The sequence below is a fragment of the Mixophyes fleayi genome, chromosome 6, assembly GCF_038048845.1.
Source record: "Mixophyes fleayi isolate aMixFle1 chromosome 6, aMixFle1.hap1, whole genome shotgun sequence".
NCBI classification, from domain to species: Eukaryota; Metazoa; Chordata; class Amphibia; order Anura; family Limnodynastidae; genus Mixophyes; species Mixophyes fleayi.
This window is the reverse complement of record NC_134407.1, coordinates 207661800-207684758: the sequence shown is the minus strand read 5'-3', so window position 1 is coordinate 207684758 and position 22959 is coordinate 207661800. Positions and strand designations below refer to the sequence as shown.

The window sequence follows — 22959 nt, the reverse complement described above, 5'->3', positions numbered from 1 at the left end:
TCCACGCCTCCTGATGAAGTCCTAATGGATGAAACGCGTAGAGGTGACTGTGGATACTCTCTGATTTCGAGCTGCTACAGATAGAGCTGTTTGTATGCGGACATCAGATTTAAGCTGTTGTACTATTTATGCCTGAATATTTTTACTATCTGGTACGTGCATTTTTATTGTTTGGAATTAAACTTTTAAACTTGGATAACACACCATGGAAGCGCCCCTTCTTTTGTGATATTTTAGGAGTGTTGGCTGTTCCCCTGTGGAGATTGGGAAATAGAAGGGAAGGACGCGCAGATTACATCCTGCTGGTGTTTTGAAACACAGTGAAACGGAGGTTGTTCACCAACAAGCACGATAAGAATTTATCATCCATATCATTTGACTTGTGCGCACCGACTATTGATACTAATATAATATTATATGTATGTATTTTCCAAGCCAACTGTATCATATAGCTAAATGACATTCAACTGAACGTATTTGGAAAGGCCTAATATCATCTACCGAAGTGAAGTGTTATATTATGTGTATGACTTGAACCCCTACAATCTATTTTGCACGCAGCGGCTAGACTGATTTTCCTTACAAACCGTTATTCCTCTGCTGAGCCACTCTGTCAGTCTCTACATTGGCTGCCTGTATTTCAACGAATCCAATATAAAATTCTTCTACTAATATACAAGGCCATCAACAAAATTGCCCCAACATACATTTCCTCACTTGTCTCGAAATATCTCCTTACTCGACACCTCCGTTCTGCACAAGATCTACGTCTCTCCTCCACTCTCATCACATCCTCCCATTCTCGGTTACAGGATTTTTTCCGGGCTGCACCTACTTTGTGGAATTCCCTCCCTCGCACAGTAAGACTTTCCTCTAGTCTTCAAACCTTCAAGCGTTCACTGAAAACGCACCTCTTCAGACAAGGTTATGATATTCCTCAACCATCATCTTAATTTCCCTAGATTACCCTATCGCCATCCTCTACACAGCTAGCGCAAGACAACAACCTTCTGACCAACATTGCAACACACACAGCCCACTCAGTACTTTTACCTTTGCAATCTGGCTGGTCCATTGTGCAATATGATGTAGCACATGCCCTTGTGTTTCTAACTCCCATTGTCCTATAGATTGTAAGCTTTCGAGCAGGGTTCTCTTACCTCTCTGTCTGTATGTATTACCCAGTATTGTCTTATTAATGTTTGTTCCCAATTGTAAAGCGCTACGGAATTTGCTGGCGCTATATAAATAAATGTTGATGATGATGATGATGATGATGACTTATATTTACTATGCATCCAAATGCCAGCATATACAATAAAATATAGAAGAGCATTATTATTTATTCATTTATAAGGCACCACGAATTCTGTAGCGCCAGATGCAGTAAGCGAATCACAGATACATGACGTAATACACTTAAGTAGCACAGATGATTGTGAATAATGCTAATGGGACTCACACAGTGTACAGCAAAAGACATGACAGGAAATACGAGGGAATTAAAACTAGCTGGCTTGCCATTTATATATATATATATATATATATATATATATATATATATATATATATAGATATATATATTGTGTTAAAGATCGGGGCAATAGCTCTGGTAGATAGAGTGGCTCAATATGATAGATAGGAAGAAATTAACCTCCTCAAATATAAACCAGATATATAACCACAAAGTTGACCAAATGTTATAAGGTTGTGGAAAGAGTGGAGATATAAATCCTGTTGGTCACTGCCACACAATATAGCCCAAGGCTAAAACAGATTATGGAAGATGTCTTGCTGACTGCCTAAATAGCGCTCCACTAGTTTTGGGTTTAACTGAGCAAATCAATATATGCAAATAGTAACCCCTACCATAATATGGATTAGGAGAAATTGAAGTACTGCTATTGAGCAAAGACTAAGCACACTCAGCGAAACGCGCGCCGGCGTTCCACTGGATCCCTCAGCCTATTAATAATACATAGAAGGGGCTACTTTTGCTTGGTTGATTTGCTCAATTATTTCCAGAGTTAGTGGAGCGAGATTGAGGTAGTTAGCAATTCACCTCCCATAATCTGTATCTGCCTTGAATTATATTGTACTTTTGTCAATAGCAGTAAGTAACACTGGTTTAATTATGTGAAGTGCTTATAATAAATACTAAGCATGAATTTTGTAAAATGGAAGATTTTGGAAGTGGTTCACTAAACAGTTTGTGGGCGATTTAGAGTTGGGAGAAAAAACAGTAACTGGAATTAATATTTCCATATGTAAAAATCATTCTGCACTTCGATGGTGGAAATGGATTATGTCTGGTAATATCTGAAGTTGCACATATGCACTCAAAGATGCAATTTTTTTATGAAATACATACACCATCATGCATGTAACATGGAAGATGTACACAATATACAGTCAAGGACATAAATATTGGGACATCGACACAATTCTCATATGTTGGGCTATATACACCACCACAATGGATTTGAGTGCCTCCCACTTAAAAAGTGGGAGGCACATATAGAAACCATTGTACTTCATACACTGTTCTCCTGATTTGGATGCAAATACCCTCAAATTAAAGCTGAAAGTCTGCAGTTAAAGCACATATTGTTAGTTTCATTTCAAATCCCTTGTGGTGGTGTATAGAGCCCAAAATATGAGAATTGTGTCCCAATATTTATGGACTTGACTGTATTACAAATAATATGAACAATCCACAGGTGACTGCTCCTCCACTTCAAGAACCTCAAAATCATCCTCCTACTGTTGAGCCTAGTCCTCAACCACATCCAGCAACTTCTCCTTTTCCTCCAAATCTAACATACCCACCTCCTTCTCCTCCTTGTCTTGCTTCTTCACATCCATCTCACCCAACTTCTCCTCCTATATATCTACTGTCCATTCAGGTTGCTCCATCACTGCTGAAGAATATTACATTCTTGGACTATTTTATTTATGTTCACCCTATAAGCCTTACTATTTAATGCACTAGCTTTTTTTTTGTCCCAGGGCAAAAATGTTTGACAAGGATCAGATTGATGAATTTGCTCGCCTTCATCTTTTCTCATACAGACGTCTTCCTACAATATTTCCAATAATCTAAGAAATGGATGGAATGGCATGTATCACATGGATCTCCATCATTTCATCATTGTGCAGACAAATCTCTGTGGAACAGTACTCAAGGTAGATGTCATAGAGTATTACTGTATGATAATGAAAAAAATGTTTAGATCAGTGCCAGATCAAGCTGATGTGACCAATATTCAGAAGAATAAGTTCTTCTGATTGTTCAGTCTAACGAAGAGGAAACAAAGAAAGTCCCCAAAAGTCATTCTACAGCATATAGCAAAGTAAGAAAATCCTTTGGTGCTATGGGTCGGGGGAAAAAAAGAACCGATAGCATGAATCATTTTTACAAGAGGCTATTACAATGGATGATAATAATAAATAATGAAGAAACTGTCTTTCAAAAGGTTTAACCAATCTGTTGCAAAGCTCTAGCAACCACATTTCCTATTTTACCCCCTGAAAACTTCTGAATAAAACATCTTTTCAATGAACATTAGTTTGTTATATATCTTATATATATATCTAATATATATATATATATATATATATATATATATATATATATATATGTCTAGTGGCGTGTGTTAGTCTGTCTGTGTGTGTGTGGAAAAAATAAAACCGAGCTGCAGCGCCACCTGCTGGGCGGAGTTATACACTGACCTACTAAATTCTTAGTGTGTGGGAAAAAAAAATCAGAAAGGGCTGAAATTTGGTATACTAAGATGTTTTTAATTTGTTAATTTAATTTGTTAATTGTTAAAAGTGTTTCTAAAGATTTAAAATATATATATATATTTCTTGAAGGAGAAGTGACAGTTGGGAGTGGTTGGTGGTTGCCGGGGGTGACAGTGGGGAGTGGTTGGTGGTTGAGGCCTGGGCTATGGCCCAAATGCATGACAAGAACCTTTTTAACATCTTAAGTAGCTTGATTTGACTAGAATGCATGAGTATCATGCACGGGTTAACTTGTATATACCGTATTTCCCCAAGTATAAGACGCACCCCTGTATAAGACGCACCTTAATTTTGGGGCCCAAAATGAAAAAAAAGATGTATTACAAGACTTACAGCTCCGAGACTGTGGGAGGCGCCTGAAGGACCTTAAGGTCCTTTTGCCAATCAGCGAGGGCAAGCTGTGTGAAAACAGCCAGCGGGGACACGCTGTGGGAAGCAGCCAGCGAAGACACGCTGATGGGAAGCAGCCAGCGGAGACACGCTGATGGGAAGCAGCCAGCGGAGACACGCTGTGGGAAGCAGCCAGCGGAGACACGCTGATGGGAAGCAGCCAGCGGGGACACGCTGTGGGAAGCAGCCAGCGGAGACACGCTGTGGGAAGCAGCCAGCGGAGACACGCTGATGGGAAGCAGCCAGCGGAGACACGCTGATGGGAAGCAGCCAGCGGGGACACGCTGTGGGAAGCAGCCAGCGGAGACACGCTGATGGGAAGCAGCCAGCGGGGACACGCTGTGGGAAGCAGCCAGCGAAGACACGCTGTGGGAAGCAGCCAGCGGGGACACGCTGTGGGAAGCAGCCAGCGAAGACACGCTGTGGGAAGCAGCCAGCGGAGACACGCTGATGGGAAGCAGCCAGCGGAGACACGCTGATGGGAAGCAGCCAGCGGAGACACGCTGATGGGAAGCAGCCAGCGGGGACACGCTGTGGGAAGCAGTCAGCGGAGACACGCTGATGGGAAGCAGCCAGCGGAGACACGCTGTTCCGATTAGCGGGGACTTCTTTCTCACACCAGGTGCTTGCAGTGTATAAGACGCACCTTTTTTTTAGACCCAAAATTTGGGGGAAAAAGGTGCGTCTTATACTTGGGGAAATACGGTATATATATATATATATATATATATATATATATATATATACAGATAACACTTGTCATTGTACTTTATCAACGAAATCTCAAAAAGATTTTGTTGAGGGTTGATTTTTTTATATAGAAAACTACTAGCTGCTGATAAATACACCCCATAATGTCTATTTTTTGTGGACAGAGATTTTCCATGATAACTCTGGCTTTCTGTTTATTTTGATACTTTCAATATTTTTCTGTTTTTGACAGTGTTTAGACATTCTGTGGAAATGTTGTAATCATAAACTTTTTATTTTCAAGTTTATTGTACATCACTCTATTAATAACTGCTATTAAATAAACTGCTAATAAATACTGTAGTGTTTCCTAAATATGAAAACAGTACAGTTTATATGTAAAACACAAGTTAGTGTCATTGTTGAGGCAGACATTTCAGATATTTATAATGCATATGAATAATCAGATGGGAATGTAGTTTAGTTACAACAACAGCAACAGGAGGAAAGGTTACAATTTTTATTCATTGACCCTGAAATTAAAAAGAAACAAAGAAAAAATATAGTGAAAAATTGAGAACTACAATCAGAAATTAAAATATTTTGGATATCAGCATATTTTAAAAAGTATCTGTAAATAGCATATCATAATAAGTATTTATTTTTGCAGTCTCACAGTTTCGTCAATACTTTATTTAGTTATCATATTTTATTCTTACTCTATAGAGCCACAAGGTGCAAATACTGTAGAATGTGAATCAGTGACAGGCAACTTGATACACATCAGGGACTGCATGGTGCAGGCCTGTAGACTTCAAAGGGGGCCGCACATTGGACCTGAGTCATTAAGGAGAGCAAACAATAACAAAGGAGTAACTTTGCACCTGGGCAAAACCCTGTTGCATTGGAGGGGGGGTAAATTAAAAATGTGGAGACCGATTTATATTTTGGGTAGGTCATGTCCTAGATCAACTTTATATTTAAGTGTAAAAATAAAGCTATCAAGTATTTGTGTGCTACATAAAAAAGCAGACAGTATTTAACTTATGGGCAAAATAATAACATAATTTGCACCCCTTGCATTGTAACATGGTTTGTCCCAGAGAACATTTACTCCTTTTTTTGCCTTACTTATCTTACTTGGGCAGCACGGTGGCTAAGTAGTTAGCACTTCTGCTTCACAGCGTTGGGGTCATGAGTTCAATTCCCGTCCATGGCCTTATATGTGTGGAGTTTGTATGTTCTCCATGTGTTTGCGTGGGTTTCCTCCGGGTGCTCTGGTTTCCTCCCACACTCCAAAAACATACTAGTAGGTTATTTGGCTGCTATCAAAATTGACCCTGGTCTGTCGGTCTGTCTGTCTGTGTGTGTGTGTGTATGCTAGGAAATTTAGACTGTAAGCTCCAATGGGACAGGGACTGATGTGAATGAGTTCTCTGTACAGCGCTGCGGAATGACTCGGGCCCATTATCCTTAACATATCAGCAGGCATTTAAAACACTTGTTAGAAACTATAACAAACAAATCTAACAATAAAGCAGGAAGGAACTGGGGGCCACAGGTGAAGGCTCTGAGTGCCATTTGTGACCCTAGGGCCCCCTCTTGCCCATCACTTATCTAAATAAGTATGTATTTAACACACAGTTACATCCTTACATAATGGAAATGTTCCAACTTATGGCTCAAACCTTTGCTATGTATGATAAGATTATATTTTAAACTCAGATCATGTCCTATAACTTTTGCTTCTGGGTTATAGTCCTGTGAATTATTACAGTATTATGCAATACAAAGTACAGGATCACACGAGTTAGCTTTCTCCTGCAGCTTATTGCATTGGGTAATAAACACAGTCCAACCAACTCAGGTTAATGGCTTAATGATATATTTCAGTTACTTATGATGGGCAAACGTAAAGCAAAACATACATTGTGTTTTACACTCTTGGCCATCTACAATACAAGTGTGTGCTGGAAGGATTGGCTATTTAACATTTCATTGCCTTGTTGACCTAATAAATATTACATTATATGCAATGGTGGATTACAAAACATTTTGTGTCTTTGGAGTAAATCACAGAGTACAAAAGTCTGACCACTCCTGGTCTAAAGTCTATGCTGTATCTAAGTAATTAATTTCTGGCACAGAGTAACTTTTTCCATAACAAAAATAGAAATAGCAGGGCGACTCCTGACAGTCGTCCTTTGGTGATAATTTCTCCTTACCAGTCGGGGCCCCACATGTCACACCCCTCGCATGTTTGTGCCTCACATGCCCCCTTCTCAACAGTCTGTGCCCAAAATTCCCCCTTCTCACCTGTCTGTGCCACACATGCCCCCTCATCCCCTGCAGTGGAGCCAGTGCAAAGTGCAACATCATTGGGATAGTCACATGATATGGTGATGTCACAGAATGGAAACAGGGTAGGACCGAAATGTGATGGAATGCAGTTCATAAACTTAAATTAAGTGACATTAGGGTCCACGCTTGTTGGAAGTAGATTTGTATGAATCCCCACAAATTATACTCATGTGTTGAATTTCACAGCAATTCAAAAATTATTTAAAAAAAAGCAAAACAGCCCCTATAACATGTAAAAATAAAAATGTACATAAATTTCTGTGCTAGACATCCTGAACTGGTTTCCTTTATAAGAGATAGACCATGAGCATGAAGGCAAACTGTCCCATGCTGGCTAGTGAAAGCCTGTTGCCTCTTTGATGAGAATTGTACAAATAACAGCATCCCCCCTCCCAGAGGCTACCAACTTCCACATTAACAGTGTTTCCTACTCCCTGAGCTGTGTCAGCCTTGATAGTTAACAAGATTGGGACACAATTTGGTATAATGGACAGGGGTTGCTAAGATCATCAATTATGCTAAAAAGTAATAAAAACAACAACACAATTTTAAATAAAGTTTAATTAAGGAAACACTCCCCAAAATACTCACTACTTTCAAAATATAAATAAAAACATATTTTCTGTTTTTTTTATCCATCATAGATGAAATGAAAAATAAGGTTGTCTTTTCCTTTTTCCTGATCTGTTATATATTGAAGGAATAAAAAGAACAAAAATCTGAAAACTCACCATATCACCAAGACTTTTCCCGTGCAGCCCCCCTTCACTGGAATGACCTCCCTCGTTCCATCCGCCTCTCTCCTACTCTGTGCTCCTTCAAACGTGCACTGAAAACCCACCTCTTCCTTAAAGCCTACCAACCATCCACATAACCCCTTCACCTCCACTCGCTCTCCCTTTGCCTCTTCTGGCTCCCCTTGTGTCTTTCTGTTTTCCCTCCCTTAGGATGTAAGCTCAAATGAGCAGGGCCCTCTTCCCTCCTGTCTCCTCACCTGTTCTTCTGCTCCGTGTTTATTGCTTTAACTTGCCTGGAGTTTCTGAAGTACTGGTATTTTTGTTTATTGTTTTGTGCTGTTCCACCCTGTAAAGTGTACTGTTTGTATGATGTATGGCGCCGCGGAAACCTTGTGGTGCCCAACAAATAAGGATAATAATAATAATAATAATAATAATAATCATGTTTGCCAACTTTTAAATTCTCTCCTCTGGGAGTTTCTGAAGGGGAAGTCAAGGGCAAGTGCAAGAGGAGCATGGCGCCACAAATCGCATAAACTTAGCCCCAGCACTGCAACATGATGACGACACGATCACTGCATATGGTGGACCGGCCCAAATAATCCGGGAGAAAGGCCTGTTCTCCAGAGAGTCTCCCGGACATTCCAGGAGTTTAGTTAAGTATGAAATTAACCCATCTGCACACTATGAATGACTCCTGATTAAGAAAGAAGAAACTAAGATCTTATTTCTCATGTTGACAAAGTTAGACCAAGAAGGAAGAAAAGATGTTTTAAAATATAATAAAGGGCCGTGCTCCCCACAACTGAGGAAGAACAATATATGCACAGTTACCTCTAAAACACTTATTGTGTCTGAACCCAAATCAGGCTCACACACTGACCAATCTGTTGCTCTCAAGGTGTTGGCCACACCTCTTTTGGTGGTGCACAATCTCAGACTATGCAGGGTGCCCCAAGAGGTAGATGCACCAGGGCCCAAAATTCCTCTGGGCGACCCTGCACTTACGCTCCTATGAATCCCAAATTCTGATTTGTTTTCCATTTCTTGCGATTAAAAAGGTGGAATAGGAGAGGCAAGCATAGGTTAAGTATAGTATGGGGCATGTTAACATAATTGCGGTGCATTCAGAGGTGGAAGAACCTGCATATACGCCTGTGAGGAAGTTCATCTGTTGAGGGTGCATGACCCCTAGTGCTGATGATGATGATAAAGAAAGCTGAAAACACTAGGACCCCAACTAACATCCATGCCAGTGGGTGTTCAGGTAATAAATAGTTGGAAGTTAGAAATTTCCCAGCAAGCACTGGCAGCTATAAACTGACTGGGTATGCTGGCAGCAATGCAAATGACTAGCCTCCCGGTTTATCAATATCTAACCAAACAGAGCAGCTTCGCTCTCATTGAAAAATCAGAGCGAATCAGTTTGAGAGTGAGAAGCCGCTCTAATTATTCAGGAGTGTCTAAACCTTTTAGCGTTTTTGCAAAATGCAGTACGTTGATGTACTTAGTCATTCATTTTCTGGTTATAGTGTTACCAGTCCAGCCTGCAATAGCCTGGTACTGGTATCACATTTGGGGGGGGGGGGGGGGGGCACACACCTTTTAAAGAAAAAAATTATATGTATCATTATCATCATCAACTTGTTCATATGTTTAAATATATCTCATGCAGCAGATGTATTTAACATTCTGAGCCACACATTAAAAATGTATTTTTGTTTAGCTGAGTTGTTCGACGTAAGATGTGTCCAAGATGTTTTGTCACCCGCTTTGGGCAGACTTCTTAAATGACCTCCAGAGACTTTTTGTAGCGTTTGCAGATATTTCTAGTCAATGCAACAAGTGATCCCAAAATATATCATGAAAGAATAATATTTTATTTAAACCTGTTAATAATAAATAATATACATTAAACAACATGGTTTTAGTACAGGCATATATGCTCACTTTTATTTTACAACACCTGTTTTTAAATTGGCACTAAACACAAAACATAACACTCATTTACAAACTCCATCTTAGAGACATTTAGGGGTATATTTACTAAACTGCAGGTTTGAAAAAGTGGAGATGTTGCCTATAGCAACCAATCAGATTTCTGCTGTCATTCGGTAGAAAGTACTAAATAAACAATAACTAGAATTTGATTGGTTGCTCTAGGCAACATCTCCACTTTTTCAAACCCACAGTTTAGTAGATCTAGCCTTTAGACTTAAAGTGAAACTGATACATGGATATTATGTACATAGTTGCATAGCTTTTACAATGTCAACTTTGGATCTGATTTCAGTATCGCACTGTATATACAAAGTACAATTTTTTATTACATAAATGCTCTACATCAGGCCTGTCCAACCTGCGGCCCTCCAGGTGTTGTGAAACTACAAGCCCCAGCATGCTTTGCCAGTAGACAACCTGTTGATAGCTGGAAGGGCATGCTGGGACTTGTAGTTTGTCAACATCTGGAGGGCCGCAGGTTGGACAAGCCTGCTCTACATGTTGTTTAGCAGGAGGACTTGAACTCCATCTGTACTTTGCTCCTAGCAGTACAGTATTTTTATTGTTGATCCAAGATATGAAACAGATTGTTCACAGAACTATCACAGCTATAAGTTAGCAACCTTTGACAGACATTTTGCGTAAGCTGCTATTCTGAAAATTAAAGAAACAGCTAAATACTACAGTTAATCCTCCACTACAATTTACTAAAATATTATTTTTAGGTATACTTTGACAAAGATACAGAATGTGTTCTCTCGCTAAAAGGGGAAGGCTGGTGAAGAAAATGAGGGAATATCATTGAACCATCATCATCATCACCATTTATTTATATAGCGCCACAAATTCTGCAGCGCTGTACAGAGAACTCACTCACATCACTCCCTGCCCCATTGGGGCTTACAATCTAAATTCCTTAACACACACACACACACAGACTAGGGTCAATTTGTGAGCAGCCAATTAACAGCCAATTAACCTACCATATTGTTATTATAATCAATGACAGCAGTACATTCACTAATAGTTATCAATACATTGATAAGTAATTCTGGACACCATACTCCATCCTACTGGGGACATGTATATACATTTCACATGTGACTTTTACGTTCTCATTTGCCCTTAGAACAACGTGAATGTGACAGTGTACGGACTCGACAATGTTTCAAAAGTACAGCACAGAGATGTTGGCCAATATTGATGCCAATGTGTCCCAATAGCTGTTGAAAATTAGCTAGTTTATAGATCTTTACTCTGAATAGCTTTACCAATCTCATCATAAAGATATTCAATTTAATTGAGATATAGTTGGTGGACATCTTGGTTCGAATCCCAGTGACTTATGATGTTTAGGTAGGAAATGTTTTCTATATCTCATGCACAAAAATAGTTTAGAAGTTCAACTAGGGATGAGAGTGGGCCATAAAAACCGAATGCAGTCAATTAATGTATGTGGTATAAAAAATTGTCAATATTGTCAAATATTGTCAATTTGTCAATTGTCAATATTGTCAAATTGTCAATATTGTCAAATTGACAAAATTGTGAAATTGTCACGTCATAAACATGTGACATGATGTGACTGTACAATGGGTCACCAGAGACGTCAAGAGGGGGGGGCAGGCTCAAGCTAGTGGTAGCGATTCCAATGTGGGCAGATGGGGCAGGAGCCCGATCTGAGTTGGATTAAGCGTAGGAGAAAGTGACACCCCTGGCCTGATCTGAACTGGATTATGGGTAGGAGAAAGTGACACTGCTTTTGCTGCACACAAACCTCTGGCTTTTTCCAACGGTGTAGATCATTACGTTTGTTTGCCAAAAGTTACCACCCCTTCCCTACTTTCCAAACTTCTCTACAGTGCACTGAGGTATAGTGTATGGCATTAAATCAGATCCACACTGCAGATTGACTGGTTACAAAGCTTTCCCTGTGACACATCAAATGAAATAATACAATACAAATGCTCTACAATATTAATAAACAATTTGCTTATGTTAATAAGAAAGCTATGGTTTGTAGCTATTGTGCTACATTGTTGTGCTGCCTTTAAATACTCCTTGAGGCGTATAAGGTGGCGGTGGTGGTAATGGTGGTGTTTCAAAGAAATCTGGAGAAGTCATTGAAGATACAAAATTGTTCTCAATCACAGATGACTGCTAAAGCAGGAAAAAAAAGAAGAAGAAAAATACATTAAAATATAAATGAAGTAACATGGTAAACAAATAAAAAGAAAACCCTATACTGTAAGTCATCTTTAATTTATCATGTATACTTTAACAATGAAAGATTTATAAAATCAACAACCAAAATGTACTGCGCTAGCAACAAGCCCTCAACAATTTCTCTGAGGGTTATATACTAACAAACCTTAATTGAATCTGTACTAAAACAATGTCAACCAATCAAACATTAGCTTGTATCTAAATAGTGTGAGGTAGCCACCGAAAACAAAAGACTGATTGTTTGCTATGGCTTTAGTGAAGATTTAAAGCTTCTTAAAACTTCAAAAAAAAATTAAATCGCTCTGTGTATAAAGGTGTAAACATACTGGGCCCGATTCATTAAGGAAAGGAAAGCATAAAAAGAAGTAACTTTGCACATTGTCAAAACCATATTGCAATGTAAGGGGTGTTTATTATTTTGTACATAAGGAAAATACTGGCTGTTTTTTCATGTAGCAAACACATACTTGATAGCTTTATTTTTACACTGACATTTAAAGTTGATCTAGGACATGCCCTATCCCAATTATAAATCTGTCCTCACGTTTTAAATTTACCTCCCCTCCAATGCAACATGGTTTTGCCAAGGTGCAAAGTTACTCCTTTTTTTTTGCTTTACTTTCCTTAATGACTTAATGACTCAGGCCCACTGTATACAGCAATAGTTTTATAAGGCAGCCGAAAAAAAGCCAATATGTCAATTTTCAGTAGAAGCCAAAGACCCTTTTACATTTTTTAAGTTAGTATCATTTTTTTTATAATAAAGAACCTATGTTTACAGGTAACTGCTAAAATAAAAATTAAGACTTATACCTAAAGTGTCTTTATAGCATGTTGGGACACCATGAACCACCATAAGAGGTTCTGTGTGTCTTGTCTTTGATTCTCTAGGGGGGGTATTCAACTGACGGCGGGATCGCCGAAAATCCCGCGCTCTAAAAATATTACCGTTATTACGGTAATCCTGCGTGGGAAAACCGTTAATACGGTAATTTACTCGCTGGATTTCAGCTCGCAGCTCAGGGAAATCCAGCGAGATATTACCGTATTAACGGTAATATTTGTCGAGCGCGGGATTTTCGGCGATCCCGCCGTCAATTGAATATGCCCCTAAGTGTCTGGACATCCGTTGAAGGGGTGTCTTACAAGTCATAAACAAGAGATTTCAATTAATATTTTGTGAATGGCAACTTTAGATCAGTGTGCAACACTAATAAATGGACCAGGACATTTAGTAAAAATATATATTTTTCAGTGGCAAACTTAAAGCACCCTGTACACCCTCTGCATGGAGGCCCCCTCTGGTAATACCTACCAGCATATATTTTAACCCAATGCCCAGTATACAATATAATACAGCCAAAAGTGCCCACCATATAATACAGCTTCATATTCCTTATATATGATAAAGCTTACAGTAAATAACATAACCTATTGCATGTCCTCGGTATAAAGAATAACTATCCTGCATAGCAACAGCTCTTCTGCTTGCCCCAGTAAACAGAACAGCTCCCTATGCATGCCACCTATATGCTGTACAACTGCTATAAATGCCCCCGGTGTACAGTAGAGTTTCAATATACACTCAGCGGTCACCTCATTAGGTACACCTTTCCAGTAGTGGGTAGAACCCTTCATTGCTCCCAGAACAGCCTAAATTATTTGTGGCATGGATTCAAAAAGGTATTGAAAACATTCCTCAGAGATTCTGGTCCATGATTACATGATAGAATCACACAGTCACTGTTGACTTGTTGGATACACATTCATGCTGCAAGTGTCCAAACACACACATCCCAAAGCTGCTCTATTGGATTGAGCTCTGGTGACCATGGCGGCCATTGGAGTCCACCAAACTCATTGACATTTCCATGGACCCAGCTTGAGATGATATGTACTTTGAGACATTGTACATTATCTTGCTGGAAGTAACCTTTAGAAAATGGGTAGATAGTGGCCATAAAAGAATGCACAGGATCAGCAGCAACAATACTAGGTAGGCTGTGGCATTTAACCTATGCTCAATTGGTGTTAAGGGGCCTATTGTGTGCCAAGAAAACATTCCCACCATCAAACATTCCCCTTACCTGCCTACACTATTGATACAAGGTACAATTAAATATTTGTATTAACAAACAGGTGTACCTAATAAAGTGGACACTGAGGTCCCATGCCTGCTCCTGGTATATATTGTAGCTCAACTGCATAAGATCAGTATATGTTACAGTTCTGCTACATGCATCAAAAGCACAATATGGCTTGTGTGCCTACTCCATCGACACATGGTATGATGGATTCATGTTGTTTTCACCAAATTCTAACACTACCATCTGCATGTCACGGCAGAAATATAGGTTTGTCAGACTAGGTGATGTTTTTGAAACCTTCAACTGTCCAGTTTTGGTGAGCTTGTGTCTACTGCTACCTGCTCTTATCTGATAGTAGTGGTATGGTCTTCTGCTGCTATCGTCCATGCTCCGTAGAGGTGGAGAGACTGTTGTGCCTGAAAAACCTAGGAGAGCAACAGTTTCTGAGATACTCAAAACACCTTGTCTGGCACCCAGCGCCGGTGCTAGGGTCCTTGGCGCCCTAGGCACAGTGTGAAAATCGGCGCCCCCCCCCCCTTTAAAAATCGGCGCTGCGCTTCCCTCCCCTCAGCTCCCTATGTCTTTCTTTAACTTACCTGCATGAAGCTGCTCCTCTCTGCTCTGTCTTCTCCCCTCCACTCACAGACACTGTCGGGCCGTGATGATGACATCATCACGGCCTGTCACTGTCAGTGAGCGGAGGGGAGAAGACAGAGCAGAGAGCAGCAGCTTCATGCAGGTAAGATTCATAGCCCCTTCCCTCCTCTCCTCCCCGTGGATTTCCGTTTTAAATGACAATAGTCATTTTTTTTTAATTTCGAGGCGCCCTGCAGAGCCCGGCGCCCTAGGCAATTGCCTAACCTTGCCTAATGGGAGCGCCGGGCCTGCTGGCACCAAAAATGAGTCCATGGTCAATGTGACTTAAATCACATTGCTTCCCCATTCCTGTGTTTGGTCTGAACAACAACTGAACCTCTTGACCATGTATGCATACTTTTATGCATTGAGTTGCTACAATGATTATCTAATTAAATATTTGTATTAACAAGCAGGTGTACAGGTGTACCTAATAAATTGGTCACTGAGGTCCGGCCTGCTCCTGGTATATAGTGTAGCTCAACTGCATAAGATCAGTATATGTAACAGCTCATCTACATGCATCAAAAGTACAGTATGGCTTGTGTGTATGCTCATGCTAATAGCATTAGCTATGGTTGTTTATTAGCACTCTCTCTCTTTCAGGGATTTACAAATGACCATCACAAAATGAATGATCACATTTGCTCTAAAAGCTAGAAACCATTTAATGAGCAGTCAACTAATATAGAGTTGCACATCTGTTTTGCCTTACATGTTGAACCAATGCACAAACATCATGGCCGAAGACCACACAGGCAAACAATTTTAAATATCCAATTTAATGGTTCAACTATTAATATGTCCAGTGATTATTTTCAAGCAGAAGTATAAAACAAAGATAAGGTTTTGAATACTGTTTGGAATGCTATTTTAAGGCCCCACCCATAATCCATTTGTAATGACTCTTACCTGGGAATCTTCAATTTTCAGACAGCATAGAACATAGAATCCAATAATAGCAGCGAAAACGGATAGACACAATAGCAACACATTCGTACTGATAAGGATATAATGGATTCTAGATGCGCTTATCTGTAAACAAAAAATAAATAAAAAAATGTTGTAGTTTCCAATTTGAATTGTGCTTACCTGTGATTAAGTCATATTTAATGATCTATCCACAAGTCTACTTAAAATATAGGGAATAAATGAAAAAGTCTAAATTAGCGGTTTTTACACTGTTGGTACATATAGTGATCAGTCTATAAGTACATCTCACTAATACAAACAGACACATATTTTTAATTAAAATAAGCCGGGTCATTATGTATTGAACCCAATAAAGTTTTTTTGGGCCACCATTAATTCAGTACCATCTTCACAACATTCCAAAATAAAAAAGAGCAATTTAACATGCTGCACCAATAATGCATTCAGGCACACTCTTATTTTACAGTGAACAAGCCCCCTGTATGGTAGGTCACTCCCCTTTTAACGGACAGAATTTGGGACTATTTTTGGAAGGCTGTTGAGGGTATGCATTTCCCTAGCCAAATTTCTTTTGCATAGAATAACTCCATAGCAACATTCCATGTGAGCGATCAATGCTATCTAACTGGTAAACTATATAATAATTAAAAAAATTGACAAAACCTACTGTTCTTTCGTAGCATCCAGACAAAGGAGGAACATCGCAAAGTATATCAAGATCTTTGACATTATACGCCAATCCAAAACTATTAAGAATCATTGTTATTATGTTGAAGGAAAGCGATAATTTTACCTATGGAATAAAAAAGAAAAATAATGAATTGGATTTTTTAGCAGTGACTGGAGGCTGTATTATTAAATGGAGTAACCCAATTAAAAATGCTATCACTCCTATGAATGCCAAATGTATAGACTGTGGTACATGTCTACTTGGTGCAATCCTACTAACAAGACTTTTAAAATACTAGTGCCCATCCTCTATCGATTACGCAAGATGTTCTAAGGGTTTTCTTATAAACTTCCCAAAGTTATATGACGAACAATACATCTCCTATATATTCAAGATGAACGATCTACAAATGAATGGTTCCAGTACAAATTGTTCCATACAATAATTAATTAATTAGTGACGTACAAAATGTAGATCACTTTGTAATACGTTCAAACCCAGAATTATTAAAAAGTAATCCCGGAAAAGTCCATTATGCAGAACTTTATTCTATTTGCACACACTGGTATTGTTTCTTTAAATGTACAATAAAATGCTGAATTTTATTTACAAATTAATTAATACTAATCTAAAACGTATAATAAAGTTTACCTATCAGTGTCATATAAAACAAGCTATATGTATCAAAGATTCACCTAAATTTGGTGCTTGTGTTCACAATTGCAATCAAATGCATTTTTTTACACCAAATTTGACCATTAAGGAAACCCTGTCACCTTACATGATGATGTCATAGATCAAACTCAGTCTAAATGCCAGAATTCCTTTTCAATGTAATAAACTTGCTATTCTAGCCCATAAATATTGGAGAGTGATACCACTACTAAATTGGCTGAATTTGGGTATAAAGCTCTGTGACAGACAGGAAGGGTAAGGAAAACACCTGTTTAAATACATTTTAAATGATGCTGCTTAGTACTATTTGAAATGCACTTGCCATCAGCTATATAAGCATGAATAATATCTATATCATCATCATCACCATCTATTTATATAGCGCCACTGATTCTGCAGCGCTGTACAGAGAACTCATTCACATCAGTCCCTGCCCCATTGGAGCTTACAGTTTAAATTCCTAACATACATACACACACACACACACAGACAGACAGAGAGAGACTAGGGTAAATTTTTGATAGCAGCCAATTAACCTACTAGTATTTTTTTGGAGTGTGGGGGGAAACCGGAGCACCCGGAGGAAACCCATGCAAACACGGGGAGAACATACAAACTCCACACAGATAAGGCCATGGTTGGGAATTGAACTCATGACCCCAGCGCTGTGAGGCAGAAGTGCTAACCACTAGGCCACCGTGCTGCCCCTATATACAATAGGGCATAAGTAGAAGACTAGGACACACAAATAACACTAGGCTACTTCATGCCATTATTTTCTACCTTTCAGGGGTCAAATTTATTAAAACAGTTCATATTGGTCTATTGTCTTTTATTTTGATGGTCCAGAGGCATTAGGTATCTGAATCAATAAAATAAGTATTCTGAGTAAATACCTAAGTTTTGGCTGAAACTGGAGCATATCAAATACCAGACAGTGTTACAGGTACACATATTCCCTTGTAATGATTTTTAAAACTTTTAAGCATGAACTCACCCGACGGGGGGAAGGAGTAAAATAAGCTGTAATTAACAGACATCCGGTAACTAGATACTGTAAAACAAAATACACAATATATCAGATGTTAAAGTCATGAAAATAAAGAGAACCTTTTTCATTCATTGAAAAGAAAATGATCCAACACTGAGTTTCTTTGTTTTAAAAAGTATGTGAACCTATGAGCAGCAATAACTTAGAACCATATATCTATCTATCTATCTATCTATCTATCTATCTATCTATCTATCTATCTATCTATTTATCTGTATACATATATACATAAATTTCTACCAGCATGTGTTTATGAGAGTCACAGGATGCCCTACACGACACAACACAAAGTCAGTGGTCAAGGCGGGTTACTGAGAGAAGAGCTTAAGCTGACTGTGCGGCTCTTTAAAAAGAGGAGTAGCTCACAGCTAGCAAGGGATGTCTGAGAAGAATGCAAGGAGACCAAAACAGAGGCAGAGAGTGTAGGAGTTGAAAAGTAAAGAGGGCAGAAAATGTAGAAAGAGACGCAGAACAACAAAAGACACTGTAAAGGGAGAGAACAGGAACTAAAAGAATTGGAGGTATTGGAGTTGAATTTTACTGTCTACCTAAGTGAATTTGAGATTAGACATTCTTTGGTGGCATATTGCAATAAATATATTATATAAGAAGTAGAATATATATATATATATATATATATATATATATATATATATATATATATATATATATATATATGTGTGTATATATATATATATATATATATATATATATATATATGTATATATATATATATATATATATATATATATATATATATATATATATATACACATACACTGTTCATATTCTTGATAAATAGCAGACAAATAAAAGGGCATTAGTTTTTGAATTTCATGTAACTAGCAGCATATAAATAAAACAAGTTCATGCTGGTCAAAACATAAATTCATGTTAGTACTGAATCAAGTGGAATGCACTTACATGGTAATCATTAGTCTCAATGCGTATCATTCAATAACCTGTTTAGGGCTGCCTGCATCTCTACGCATTCTGCTAGTTTGTACTTAGACAAAGAGGACTTATGGCTAGCTTCTAGGGGTTTCAATTTTGGAGCAATGCATCCCTCTGTACCTTCCTCTGTTTCTTCATGAATCACCCCAGTTGGATGCACTGGTCCCTCACATTTACGTATTCCTCAATAGTGTTCTATCGGTATCTATCTATCTACTTCAGATCTATATATATATATATATATATATATATATATATATATATATATATATATATAGACAAGTTAACCCGTGCATGATACTCATGCATTCTAGTCAAATCGAGCTACTTAAGGTGTTAAAAAGGTTCTTGTCATGCATTTGGGGCTAGGCCAGGCCTCCTCAGGGGAAGAGCGTTACTTCCCGACGTAAGCGCCCTTTTCTAGCGTGGTTTTGTCCACATGTCACCTCATCATTCTTCTCCATCACCTCATCCTTCATCTTCATCGCCACATCCTTAATCTCCATCGTCTTACTTTTCTAAAACCTCTCGATACACAACGTTTCTGCTAAACACCTTATCGCTGTGCTCAATCAGTCTTCCTTGAAGCGCAGTATTCATAACCTGCACTTTCAGATCACTGCTTCTCCGTTCTCGGGAAAATGCGACATACAATTGTCCATGACCAAACACAGGCTCTGGTAAATAAATACCCACACGGTCAAGAATTTGAGCCCTCAACTGGTAAATTTAGCCTTTACTACCCCTCCCACAGGGGGAAGGGGGGAGGATGGAAGTTAACTGACTTCACTATTATAATTTTTTTGTCAAATAATGTCAGTATTCCAAATTTCAGGTCAATTGGATGAGCCCTTTCTGAGAAAATAGTTTTTTCCACACACACACACACACACTAACACACGCCGCTATGCTTATATATATTAGATATTAGATAATGCTAAGAATTTAGTAGGTCAGTGTATAACTCCACCCAGCAGGTGGCGCTGCAGCTTGTTTTTTTTTTTTCCACACACAGACTAACACACGCCACTAGGCTTTTATATTATATATATATATATATATATATATATATATATATATATGTATATAACTTATATGTATCGCTCTATATAATATCTATCTCTAGACAACTATCTCTCTCATATTTATCTCAAAAGATAACATGGATTGAGCGGATATATTTTAGGCCAGTTTTAAAATATTCACTAAAGTAGCATTTCAGGGGTTTTCCAATTCCTCACCATAATAGATCACTGCATATATAGTATATACAGTTACACTCCATCATTTTCTTACACATTACTGTTTAGTAAGCCTGCCTCAAGTACATTGTGCTCTGCACAACCCTCATGGTGTAAAAGCCCCTAATTAAGTGTACACCTATATTTGATCATTTGTGGCTTTAATGCATTTTCAGTGGCATTTGGCCTCAGCATTCTGAGGTGATACATTTCAAATATGTAAACTTAGCAATCAAAACAACAAAGAATATAACAATGTGTTAAAATGAGTATTGTGAATTTAAGAATTTCAATTTCAATAATAAATTAAATCTGATTTATTCCTGCAGAAAAGGCAAGCACCTGAGTTGCTTGCAATGCACCGGAATTCCTTATCATATACATGGTGAAATCAATGTTAGGCAAGTTTCAGTACTTACACACACCGGTCCCCAGAATGGAATTCCAAATAATAGTGTCTTAGACAAACTACCAAATTCATTAGATGCTAAAGCAGTGCCTGCTCCAACCTGTATAAAGGCAGCCAGAAGCTGAAAACCCTAAAGAAAAAGAAGAATCATGTTAGTTTGATAGCTACTCTAAATGTTTATATACTTATGCACAGATTCAGTGCATAGTAGTATACAATATGGCAGTTGGTCTGAATTGCAATTTATCATATTTAATATGACATAGCATTTATTACTCAATCCAGTAAACATTACAGCGTCTGTGTATGAAGGCAAATTACCTCCAAATTTGTCTCCGGAAAGCTGCTTTGCACAGCAGTCCATCCAGGGAGCGTGGCAGGAGGAGGAACCGGAGCAGAGCAAGGGCTGCGCATATGGTAAGGTGATGGATCACTATTACGCGGCATATTGCGCTGCTCACGCATCTCCTCACTGCACCAAAATGTTCCATCACCTCTGCTTTATATTTGTTAAGAGCTTAATAACTCAGTATTATGGTGCTGCTCTGCTCTAAAAATTGTAGTACTGTGTCATCGTGCAGCTGGGAGAGAAGGCAGGTATCATCATCATCACCATTTATTTATATAGCGCCACTGTCCTCGCGCGCTGTACAGAGAACTCATTCACATCAGACCCTGCCCCACTGGAGCTTACAGTCTAAATTCCATAACATACACACACACACACAGACAGATAGAAAGAGACTAAGGTCAATTTTGATAGCAGCCAATTAACATACTAGTATGTTTTTGGAGTGTGGGAGGAAACCGGAGCACCTGGAGGAAACCCACGCAAACATGGGGAGAACATGAAAACTCCTCACAGATAAGGCCATGGTCGGGAATTTAACTTTACCCTGTCTTTTGTATGATGGCCACACCCACTCCACAAAACTTTGGAATAACCACCTGGGAGCCCTATTGTTTCGGGCATCAACTCCCTTATTATTATTATTACCATTTATTTATTTAGCACCACTAATTGCGCAGCGCTGTACAGAGAACTCATTCACATCAGTCCCTGGCCCATTGGGGCTTACAGTCTAAATTTCCTAACACACACACACAGACAGACAGACTAGGGTCAATTTGATAGCAGCCAATTAACCTACCAGTATGCTTTTGGAGTGTGGGAGGAAACCGGAGCAAACACGGGGAGAACATGCAAACTCCACACAGATAAGTCCATGGTCGGGAATTTAACTCATGACCCCAGCGCTGTGAGGCAGAAGTGCTAACCACTAAGCCACCAGGTATGGTTTAACTCTTTTCCCACACTGATTGATTTGCCAGGAGATAGTCTTATGTACTAGCCTGGCATACCAGGAACCCCTTGTGATTATGAAATCATATAGGCAAATAGCGGGTAAAGCAAAGGTACTTTATCGTAAAAGTATAATACATAGGACTGCAACACTTCTACCTAACAAATAACAGTGAGTTCACCGCACCAAAGCCTAATCCACAACTCTATCGTAAAGAAGCTCATAGCCACTGTTTCTCCCAGAGGGCTGATCCACAAACTTCATAACAAGATAGGAACCAAGTCTGATGTCTTACTACTTTGCTAAGCTCACAAAGTGGATGTAAAAATATTATAAAGTCCGTGGAAGCTTGTAGTTCACTTCATCATCATGATCCACAACTAGTCCAAAAGAGTCCATAACTCCTAGTCTATGCTGTCCACACAGAAGATTTTTGATTAACAAGATATAAGAGACACGGTAAGTCATATACACTATTCCCCCCCACACACACACACACACACACACACTCACACGCAGAATCATTTTTCTGTGTAATCGCTCCATTATTTATATACATTGGAACATGCCCACAAGTTACTGTTAGATATTTATCTGGGCAATTGCTTTTTGGGTCATTTGTTGGAGTGGTGGTCAGTCAGAAAAAAAACCATCACCATAAAGAATAGAATACTAGTACTGGGATAACACTTTTATTCATTCTGTTTGATGTTTTCCTGTCTCCCATAATTCTACTTGTTTGATCTTCATTTGTATAATGAATAGTGCATGACATGTATGGGACAAT

The 22959-nt window shown here is 38.8% G+C and overlaps 1 protein-coding gene across 2 annotated transcripts in view; it reads right to left on the bottom strand.

The window, feature by feature from the left end:
• Positions 1-9879: 9879 nt before the first annotated feature.
• Positions 9880-22959, bottom strand: part of LOC142160574 (membrane-spanning 4-domains subfamily A member 4D-like) — a 28304-nt gene continuing 15224 nt past the window's right edge. Inside the window, exons 3-7 of one of the 2 annotated variants that reach the window (XM_075215436.1) lie at positions 20879-20998; positions 18211-18267; positions 16536-16661; positions 15848-15970; positions 9880-12146 (exon numbers count right to left, since the gene is read on the bottom strand). In XM_075215436.1, coding sequence (XP_075071537.1) covers positions 12018-12146; positions 15848-15970; positions 16536-16661; positions 18211-18267; positions 20879-20998 — 555 coding nt within the window. In that variant the 3' untranslated portion in view covers positions 9880-12017. The remainder of the gene's footprint in view (positions 12147-15847; positions 15971-16535; positions 16662-18210; positions 18268-20878; positions 20999-22959) is intronic. The other variant, XM_075215437.1, reaches the window with a different exon arrangement.